This window comes from Dermacentor silvarum, chromosome 4 (genome assembly GCF_013339745.2).
Source record: "Dermacentor silvarum isolate Dsil-2018 chromosome 4, BIME_Dsil_1.4, whole genome shotgun sequence".
In the NCBI taxonomy this organism is placed as follows: Eukaryota; Metazoa; Arthropoda; class Arachnida; order Ixodida; family Ixodidae; genus Dermacentor; species Dermacentor silvarum.
In genome coordinates, this window is record NC_051157.2 from 117131036 (window position 1) to 117142538 (window position 11503).

The following is an 11503-nucleotide window of genomic DNA, read 5'->3' on the forward strand; positions in this document are numbered from 1 at the left end:
TCTTAAATGAAAACTTAGAAAATAAATTTTATTTACTATATAATGGCGACTGCTACTAATTTTGACATGTTAAGATTAATAATATTAAGTTTATTATCTTATATGAAACCTCACAGGTACGAAAAATCAAGAGCATAGTTAGCCATATACATAACAAAATAAGTCCGCGTATAATCATACAGACATAATGGAACATACACGGACAAAAGGCGAGCATAAACTGCACCACAGAATCCACAGAGTCTCGACATATAGCGTATACTGAGTTCCGAACACGAACTCAAGGCTGCGACGCGGTCCATGATGAACAGGCGGTCATTGCCCGTGACGCGAGGCAGACAGAAGTATACATTCTTTAATGGTCTCTGGAGATGTTAGCTTGGCCGTATTTCTGTGATGATAGTATTCCAGACGATATGAATGATACATGAAGTGACCCGTTCATATGCTGTAGAAGAAACAACATGCACGTGCTTAGGCAAAGGGAGTCAACTGATGTGTCTGGTCAAGAACAGTGTATTTGGGAAAGACTCGTAGGGGTGCCGCAGCTGTACAAGGCCATGAGAGAGAGAGAGAGAGAATTTAATAAAACTGGAGAGGTTGGCCTGATCGCACGCACAACATGCTACTTGGTTGTTGGGAACGGTGAGACACGAAATGACACGCTCACTGCACTTCAGAGACGCACTACGTACAAACTAATTAAAGCACCTCGTTCACACCAGTGCCTCTCGGAAAGGTTAGAGGCGCCTTCGCTGGGCGCGACGCATATGGCTGCGTTAGTCCATGGACCAATTACGTGTCGTATAGCTCAGGGCGTGGTGATCTCAGGTGTACTATTCTGTGCGGACATTTGGGCGCTCTCTTCCAACGCGAATGTGCTGCAAGAGCATATCAAGCGGGCTATGTATTCTCCTACGTTGCATGCAGTGCACATGAGGCGTCTACATAGAGCTAGACGCTCGAGTGCTGTTTATGCCCAGCGCCCGTCCTGTTCTTTCGGTGGTGTCTGCTTCCATTTTTTTTCAGCGCCGTAAGTATGTCAAAACAGTCAAAACAGCTAGCCCAGCTGCCTGACTTAACTGATGCGACTACTCGTTTTCTTCATCGTTTTTAGAAGCTTCCAGTCATGTGTAAACCGGCTCAATTAACCTCGTCAGATTTTTATGTAAGATAACTTTGTTTGTTATGGTTTCAGAATGACGGCGCCGTTCACGGTGCGTGTTTTATTTATTATTTTTTTTGCGGTAAACGTAAAAGCGATATTCGAATAAATTTGAAAGATGGGAAGAGGTGGGTAAATTTTCAGAACCACTGCGATAGCCAACGCGTGCACCGGGTTATCGCGGCGGTTCTACTCAATTACTGACGAACTGCTCTTACCCTTAATTACGAACAGATATCTGCATTGGAGCTTTGAGTGGCTGACGGCGCTTCGAACTCTCACAGCGTTGCAAGTTTTCGTCAGCACAGTGTAGACACCAGAGTTGCGAAGTGGAGCAGTCAATTCCATTTCAAATTCATTTCGGGAAGCGCAGAGCAGATCCCCGTAATTCCACTCCTTGTAACTCCTCGGAATGGTGGGAGTTGAACGATTCCTTTCCTCTAAATCCAATAGATGGAAGGCCTTCTATATATATATTTGCTACTTGCGCTTGGACGCCTAGCGACAACCACAACAACATATTTTTCAAGTTTTAACAACGTAACAAATAATGCTACGTGAAATTTTATTCGCACAAGGACAATTCCGCTTTGTGGCTTCTGATCTCTTCGGGGAGTTGTTTCCTGCAATCTCTCCCGCTATTAGTAATTCGAGTAAAATAAGGTACAAAATAATCTTGCACCATGTCCCCCGTAGTGGGTGAACGCAATTATATGAGGAAGATGAAGGAAAACAAACCTCAGATGGTGAGATTCATCGTAGGAGAATCGTGCTATGAGAATGCTGACGGGGCACGGTCGCTTTTCAGCTCTCTAGAGAGCACAGCCATATACAGGGCGTCCCAGCTAAGACGGACCAAGTATTTATCATTTTGCGCGAACAAAACAAAGTACATAGTGTTCACAGTTGGGTTGAGAAGCTTCCGGTAACTTCACGTTGATGGCATTCAATTACCCAATTACATTTAATTACCTCATTATTTATTTACCGTAATAATTGATGTAGCATTTACTAGAATTTTGTGGACATCTATAACAAAGGTCGAACTGGGATGTATTCAGCAAGATAAAATCAGACTGCTAAATTTCTACATCTCACAAACGAACCCCACGATACAAGAAAAATACCACGTGATTACACGCACCCACCCACACAATCCGCACCAGAAAACAGCGCCGCCAAGTGGATTTACTGGAAAAACTAGCTTACAGAAAAAATAATAACAGCTTGGAGAGTTACCGCTTTATCTGTTGCCTCACACCCGAGACAGCGCGTGGCCTTGGTGACGGAACGAGCGCTGACAGCTCTTGGTGATTCCTGAAAACACTACGTGCGCAGTTAGCTCTTGTGCACCAATACATTCCGTTAGTGAGAGGGTAGCAGTCCTCGTAATAAAGCTGAATAGAATGTATAGAATGAAGGTAGTACAAGCCTACGCCCCAACCTCCAATCACGATGATGAAGAAATAAAACAGTTTTACGAAGACGCTGAATTGGCGATGAGAAAGGTGAAAATTCAGTATGCTGTAGTCATGGGCGAATTCAATGCAAAACTGGTAAAAAAGCAGGCTGTAGAACAAGCAATTGGCAACTACGGCATCGATTCAAGAAACACTAGAGGAGAGTTGTTGGTAGAATTCGTGTTAAGGAATGGGCTCCGAATAATGAATACCTTCAACGCAGTAACAGGAAGTGGACCTGGAAAAGCCCTAACGTAGAAACAAGAAACGAAATAGATTTCATACTGTCTGCCGATGCCAGCATAGTGCAGGATGTAGAAGTGTTAGGTAGGGTAAAATGCAGTGACCATAGGTTAGTGAGGTCTAGAATTTCTCTCAATTTGAACAGAGAAAGAGCGAAATTTGTCAAGAAGAAACAGGTCAACTTAGACGCAGTAAGGGTAAAAGTATGAGAATTCAGGCTGGTGCTCACAAACAAATATGCAGCTTTAGAACAGGAAGATGAAGATAACATAAAGGTAATGAATGAAACCATAACTAGGCTGATTTCATAAGAAGCAATTCAAGTGGTAGGTAAGGCGCCACGGCAACCAGTAGGTAAGCTCTCCCAAGTAATAAGTGACCTAATAAAGAAACGACAAAGCATGAAAGTGTCCAACTCAAGAGATCAGATAGAATTCGCTGAGCTGTCAAAACTGATCAACAAGAATGAGGTACGGGATATTCCAAGTTATAACATGAGAAAGATTGAGGAAGCAGTAAATAATGGCCGCAGCATGAAATCAGTGAGAATATAACTTAGCATAGGACAACGCAAGATGTATGCGCTGAAAGATAAGCAGGGTGATGTCACTAGCAATTTCGACGATATAGTAAAAGCAGCTGAAGAATTCTATACTGACCTGTACAGTACCCATGGAGAGTAGCCACGCTGCCTTCATTCTAAGTAGTGATGAACAGGATACCGAGGCTCCTTATGTATAACTAGTGTATGACTAGCAGTGAAGTTAGAAGGGCCGATGACCCGGAGGAAAGCGGCAACCCATGACCCGGAGGAAAGCGGCAGGAGAAGATAGAATAAAAATAGGTTTAATCAAAGATGCAGGAGATATCATGCTTGAAAAGCTCGCAGTCCTTTATAGGAGAGCTGGAAGAATGCCAACATTATACTAATCCATAAGAAGGGAGACGTTAAAGAATTGAGCAATTATAGACCCAGTAGCTTGCTTTCAGTATTGTATAAAATATTCAGCAAAATACTTTCCAATAGAATGAGGGCCGCACTTGACTTCAGTAAACCAACAGGCTGGCTTCAGGAAGAGATATTTCCAACAATCAGGTAATCAAGAAATCTGCGGAGTACAATCAACCTCTCCACATAAATGAAGCTGCATTTGATTCAGTTGGGATACCAGCAGTCACAGAGGCACCTGTACAGTACAGTACAGGAGGCATACATGAATACCTTGAGAAATATTTACAAAAATTCTACAGCTACCTTGGTTCTCCTCAAAGTAGGTAGAAAATAACCTATCACGAAAGGGGTCAGGCAAAGAGACATAATCTCTCCAATGCTATTCACTGCATGCTTAGAAGAAGTATTCAAGCTGTTAGACTGGGAAAGCTTAGGAATGAGGACCAACGGCAAATACCTCAGCACCCTGCGGTTTGCAGATGACATTCTCCTGTTCAGCAACACTGAGGAGGAATTACAGCACAGGATTGAGGACCTTAACCGAGAAAGTCTAAGAGTGTGGTTGTAGATCGACAATAATTGACGATTGCCAATCAGCTTCTACAGTCTGTACACGAGTACGTTTATCCAGGTCAATTACTCACAGGCGACCCTAACCATTTGAAGGAAATTTCCAGAAGAATAAAAATAGGTTGGAGTGCATCAGGCAGGCATATTCAAATCCTGTCTAGGAGCTTACCACTGACATTGACAAGAAAAGTGTACAATCATTGCATTCTACCGGGGCTAAGAGAGAGAAAGAGAAACGGTGCGGGAAAGGCATGGAGGTTAACCCGAAAATATTCTGGTTTGCTACCCTGCACGGGGGGAAGGGTAAGGAGAAATTAAAGACGGAAAGAACAGCGGAGAGAAAAAGCAGAGTCACGAAAAAAATATAGAGGAGGTTGTAAACGTCCCTGAGAACTATAGTCTGTCAAATAGTTCACTCGAACGCAAAAAAGAAAAAATTCAAGAATGCCTTGACTGACTTGTGCTGTGACGACTGTATAGGCCGGCGTTCCAGGACTGTCCGCTCTGAAAGCAACCGGTCGTCAAGACGCGCCAGCGCGGTCGCGAGTGACTGCCAGTGTGCGCTGTATCGGGGACAACGGCAAACTTGGAGGTTTACCAAGAAGCTCGAGAACAACTTAATAAGGACCGCGAAAAGAGCGATGGCACGGAAAATGTTAGACGTATACTTAAAAGAGAGGAAGGGAGCGTTATGGATCAGAGAAAAAACGGGGATAGCCGACATTCTAGTCGAGATTAGGAGCAAAAATGGAGCTAGGCAGGCCATGGATTGCGTAGGGTAGGCAACCGGTGGACCATTAGATTTACAGAATGGGTACCAAGGGAAGGGAAGCGCAGTCGAGCAGAAAACTAGGGGGAGTGATGAAATTAGGAAATTTGCTGGCGTAAGTTGGAACCAGCTAGCCCAAGACACAGGTAATTGGAGATCGCGAGATCGCAGGGAGACGTCTTCGTAATGCAGTGGACATAAAAATATGCTGCTGCTGCTGCTGCTGCTGCTGCTGCTGCTGCTGCTGCTGCTGCTGCTGCTGCTGCTGCTGCTGCTGCTGCTGCTGCTGCTGATGATGATGATGATGATGATGATGTGGGTTTTGCGGGTGGATGCATAATCGCAAAGTATTTTTAATACTCTGTGGGCACGTTTTTTTCAGCTGCAAAAACTAAGCACGTTGATTCCATCTTACAAGAAAATGTTTGTTGGATGTTTCTTATAGCTGTGTGCATGCACTTCTAAACAACCGTCTTGTCAAATAGGAAAGTCTCTAACACAATCCTTAATTATTGGTAATTATCTGCGAGAGTGTCATCATTTAAAAAAAACAACGTCTACAGGCTTCTAAACTCAACTTGATGCTTAGTTACGTTGACGCAAAATATTCAGCTTTTTTTTTTTGTGTGTGTTTGGGTCATGGGAGCTGGTAAACCCGATATACGAGGGTGTTTAATGTTAACAGATTCTTTACAGATTTGAACATCACCTCAGGCAGAGAGCCCCATTATGCGGCTTGCACTGCATTACTCGAAGGGGCGAACCTTCTTTCTACGGGAAATCGAAATGCATAGTAAACTAATTAAGAAAATTTTACAAATTAACCTATTTGCTAATTACTCTAGGGCGCATATTGCAATTTAGGAACTGGTGCCAATGAGTTATCATGGTCATACCCACTTGAAGAGATTCATAGGAGTCCTCCACCGGCATCTCAAAATGCGCTCTAATATTGTACAATAAATTGCCTTGTCATTAGAGTGAAATTTGTCCGGAAATGATTAAAAAGTCGTTTTATATATGAAAAAAGTAGGTAAGTGGAACCAGAATGCGGTCTAGCGAAACCTTGACGGCGCTTATCTCAAAACTATTGCCAGCTTCAAAATTTATTCCAAGTAGATGAGCCCTGAGAATTCACTCGCTCAAAATAATAAATTGCGATTTACGATTTACGGCCCTAAACGAATTAATTGAATAGTTAACTTACAAATATTCAATAATTAATGAAGTATTCTTTTGACGTTATGAGCGAGTAATATACGTCCCTTCGAGTACTCCTGCTCACAAGCAATACTTAATTTATATGTATTGCATTTTTCAAGCGTGACTATCCATTGACTCATAGTTCAATTGTCGGAGTTGACTGAAGCAATGCCAAGTGTCTGCAAGTTTTGTTTTATGGTGCTCCGCACCCAAACAGTGTATATATATAGTGTATATATATAGTGTATATAAATCTGACCTATCGCTGTTTAGGCTATTGTTGTTGTTGGAACTAACGTGAACATCATCAGTTTAACGAATTAAAAAGATGTACTCAAAGCATGTATCTTTTCAGACAAAACGTTAGAAGTAGCACACACACACACACACACACACACACACACACACACACACACACACACACACACACACACACACACACACACACACACACACACACACACACACACACACACACACACACACACACACACACACACAACAGCCATATTGTAAATGTAGCAGCCATGGCCTATATGCATTATCATCGATTAGTCAACAGCGTATAGCTGAATTTGACCAGTCCTTAGGTTGACAGTCCTTCGAGCCTTCTTTCATGTAAAAGGTGTAAACTCTCTTTTCTGGGCAGAGCCACAGCAGGCGCACGGCAAATGCGTGCTACAGATACTGGGAACAATCCTGAAGTGATGGAGCTCCGGTCCCATCTTACACAGATTTCGGAATGCCCACTCACTGCGGTCATTCTACATAGTTTCGCAACCAGCGCGGACAGTAATCAAGAGCATCGCAGCGAACAACACCGTAACGAGTAATTCCCGAAGTAAAAGGCCACCCGTGCCTCCGCTCCCATATTCCTCTTCAAAAATTCTCTAAGGAACCCTGCTGAGAATCGAACTGTGTTTGCAGACTTATTCCCAGAATATGCTCGTTTATTCCGGCCATGTGATATCACGTCTTCAGCGCACGTTTAAAGGATAAAAAAGAAGGTGCCTGTCAGTTATTTCATTCACTGTCATTTCGCCAACCAAATGTAAACTTGATAACGGGCGCTGCTTACAGCACTACAGAAATTTCGCCTATAGAGCTAGCCGGCCATGTACCAGTTTTCCAGCCAACGTGTCAGGCCAACTAGCACAACAGTTGGTCCACCTAAAGTACCGAAGCTATTTAACCCACTTTATAGAAGGCAGCGGTTTGCAGGTTGTCCGTTCTTCCGTGTCTTACATTTGATGTCTCCCATCTCAAAGCTACGTCCTTTGTTTAGCTTGTTGCGCAGAAATTCGTTACCACGCCGTGATTATACTTTCCCCAATCATCGCATTCCCTCCGACTTGGAGGAGGCAATGAAATAAATAGGCGGGAGGCCCGTAAAGATGGACGTGATGACAGATATACGTCTCTTCACGAGAGATGCAATCGAACTGTCGCGGCCTCTTTGATCAGTCCACCTACCCTTCCCTCCCATCCCCTTCATTCACTCACCGAGGAGCGATGGCAGCCCACTGAGCGTCCACTTCGTTTCTCTCGTCGTCCTGGCCGAGTAATTCCCGAGCGGTAGCCGCATCCACCACCGCATCTGCGGTCTCCATCGCCGCATCCTCCTCCGGCGTTGTCATGCTCACACCACACACTACACCGTGGCCCGTATGTACGCTACGATGCCATCAACCACTCCAGTGTGGAACTGCGCCACCATCACTCCGCACCAACACAAACAAGCACCACAACCACTACGCTAGCGCCACTCGACTCGTCGATACAGGCACGGGCTTGCACTCGACGGCGACATCCTCGAGGGGGCACAGCAGACACATTGGCGCTACTCCGCAGCGCGTACGGCGTCGAGCGATTGTCGCGACGCTTGCGCTGCTGGATGGGGTTAAAGGTCACCACATTGTGAGAGACGAACAGCGGAGCGACGCTCACGCACCACACACAAACACACACAAATTCCCGCTCGCGCGGCAGAGGCAGCAGCGTGCAATAGAAGAGGAACGCGAACGGGGGAAGCCTCCGTTTCTCCGGGGGGTGCCGGCGCGTAACACGTTTTGCTAGGTCTGGACAGTCGAGGCGTGGCGTTAGCGGAGGGAGGGGGGAAGCTTTGAGATATCGGTAATGTTCGTGTTGAATGGAGATACGAAGAGCGGTTGCGCGTCGTGTAATTGACCCGCTTCGACAGATAAGCGCGCACTAGAGCCGAGAGCTTGCTCCGCCACAGCTCACGTGCAAGCCGGTTCTTCTGCAGCTGCAGCAGGTGCTCAGTCGTCCGGTTTCTTTCTTTCCTTCTTTTTTTTCTTTTTCTTTTTTGCCAGTTCTGCGATAACAACCGAAAACGGCGCTGTCCCCTTCGGAGGCCTTACAGTCGAGTAGGTAATAGGTGCGTAACGGGATCCCATTGGACAGCACCACGGCGTAATAAATATAGGATACACTGCGGACACCGCTAATAAGAGGCCGAAATGAAACGCACACGGACCATCTATACGGTATGCGATCCTTTCTTCGAGCGACAGTACAGTAGTGTGAATACTAGCTGGCACAGAAGTTCTACTAGTGCAATAGCAGTGACAGCAATATCAGTATGTGACATTAGTGGTAATTAAATTATTGTGTTTTACGTGCCAAAGCCACGATCTGATTATGAGGCACGCCGTAGTGGGGGACTCCGGAAATTTGGACCATCTGGGGTTCTTTAACGCGCACCTAAATCTAAGAGTACACGGGTGTTCTCGCATTTCGCCCCTATCGAAATGCGGCCGCTGTGGCCGGGATCCGACATTAGTGGTAGTATAGTAGTTGTAACAAACTTACAGATAGGCGAACAGAAGGTTTTAGGTTTGTATTCATATCTTATTTGCTTTAAAAAAAATATGTCAATCTGCACTTTTTCGGCGATAACTGAGTGCTTTAATTTGATTTTTTAACCGCTCCTTACGTTGTAACTGCTCCACAAGCTTGATTACGTCGACACAACGCTAGTTTTATCTCTCTGCTTCTTACAAGGTACATTCGTTTCCTTGGTCATTGCCTGAGAGTGAAGCCACGAGCTACACGTACGGCTTCGTTTGCTATCATGGATACGGAAATGCTGAACGACATTGACCCGCCGCGGTGGCTTAGCAGCTATGGTGTATAGCGCTGCTAAGCACGAGGTCGCGTGATCGAATCCCAGCCGTGGCGGCCGCGTTTCGATGGGGGCGAAATGCAAGAACGCCCGTGTCCCGTGCATTGGGGGACCTTAAAGATCCCCAGGGGTGGTGGTCAAAATTAAACCGGAGTCCCCCACTACGACGTGCCTTTTAGTCGAATCGTGGTTTCGGCACGTATAATACCCTAGAATTCAATTCAACTGTACGACATTCTTGGAGCGCAGCTTCCTGACTCCCAGTATTTAGCACGAGTACCCTTGCTTTATATTGTGACTGCCAACCGCACCTTCTCAAGCGCTCACGACGTGATACTGCAAAGCAAGGGCTTAAGGACGACGAAACGTTATGAGAAATATTAAGAATTAGATTGCCATATTTCAAGTGCCAACACTACAATATCAACGTCAAGCACGCCGTAGTAGAGGCTCGAGAACAACTTTTACCCTCTGGGACTCTTTAACGTGCACCTATATTAGAGTACACCAGCGTCATTGCACTTCGCCCAAAAAGAAATGCGGCCGACGCCATCGAACCAAGACCTCGAACTCAGCAACGAAATGCTATAGCTACTGGACGACCACGGCGCGTAACGTTGTTAGACCGTTGACGACACCATAAAAGCTTCTCTTTTTTTTTTTTTTCTTGCTTCGTGCAAGCTGACACACTCGTATTGCAGACACACGGGCAACACTCAGACGAAAAGAAGCGAAGCCTTGCGGTGCCCCGCGGCGATATTTGCGACGATTTAACGCATCGCAGAGCCACGTCCCTCATGTCCTTGACGGCGAAATACTTGTTTTTTTCTCTTGTTCTCTCTCATTCTCTCCCATCAAACTCACTCGAAGAGACACGCGCTCTTAGACGTACTTGGCGCGGCCGCAGCCTTTCTCTATAATCTTGTCCGGGAGTCACATGTCGCATTGTACTATACATTCTAAACAGGCGAGAAAAAGGAAGTCGTGAGCGCTAGAACGCAGCCACTTGAGCGTCACGTGCAGCGTGCACATTTGCCCCTGCGAGACACAAGACGAGCGGGATCATGAAAGGGCTGGCCGGACGCGAAGGATAAACCAGGGTCGGAGCGCGCATTAAGCCGCCAAATGAAAACGTTGTCACGATTTCTCAAACGCGGTTGTAAGCGTTCTCATTTTTCAGCCCAAACAAGGCTAAAACTTGAAGGAGCATTTAAAACTTTTAATTCTGCGGTTTTACATGACAAAACCACGGTCTGATTAGGAGCTGTGCCGTAGTAAGGGACTCCGGATTAATTCTTACCACCTGGGGTTCTGCAACGTGCACCCAATTATGTCGGCGTACTCACTCACGAACACACTGTCGCGTGCTCACTCCACACTCACTTGACAGTCGTGAGATAGAGAGTTAGTGAGAGAGGAAGGCTGTGAGTGAACGCGACTAATAACTGGAGTGAATGCCGGTTAATGTGAGTGGATGTGACTATGAGAGGAGTGAGCGCCGGTTAATGTCAGTGCGAATGAAAATCGGTGAGGTTGACGTTTTTCAAGAGGCCAGTATTGTGTGTTACCCTTGGACGTCGTACAGGTATTCGGTCTTGAGCAGAGGAACGGTCACTCTATTGCCTTCCAATGGGTAATGCGGGAGCAAGACCCACTGTTTGCATACCCTTAGTGATACCGTACTCGCGAAGCGATGTACGCTCTTTGTTGACTTCGCTCATTCGAAATTGCAGGGTAGCTTACTGGGCTCAACCAGACCATCGGTACAGGCATCTGCGGGAAATAGACTCTGGCAGGACTTTTCGCCTCTTAGCTAAAGTCGAGGCATTTCCAAGCAGACATGCTTGACCGGATTCGCCCGAGCGTCGCCTTCACTCGAAGCTACGCGCATCTTATCGGTCTTGCGGACAGCCCGAACTGTGAACCCTGCCAACTGTCTGAGACTCGCAACATCTGTTTTGTGACTGCCCCCATTACGTGGCAGACATTGGCCGGC

General features: G+C 45.8%; 1 protein-coding gene across 1 annotated transcript in view; it reads right to left on the reverse strand.

Moving 5' to 3' along the window:
• Positions 1-8421, reverse strand: part of LOC119448858 (adenylate cyclase type 5-like) — a 741406-nt gene extending 732985 nt beyond the window's left edge. The window contains exon 1 of the mRNA XM_049665963.1: positions 7866-8421. Within this exon, the coding sequence (XP_049521920.1) occupies positions 7866-7999 (134 nt within the window). The 5' untranslated portion in view covers positions 8000-8421. The remainder of the gene's footprint in view (positions 1-7865) is intronic.
• Between the last annotated feature and the right edge of the window lie 3082 nt (positions 8422-11503).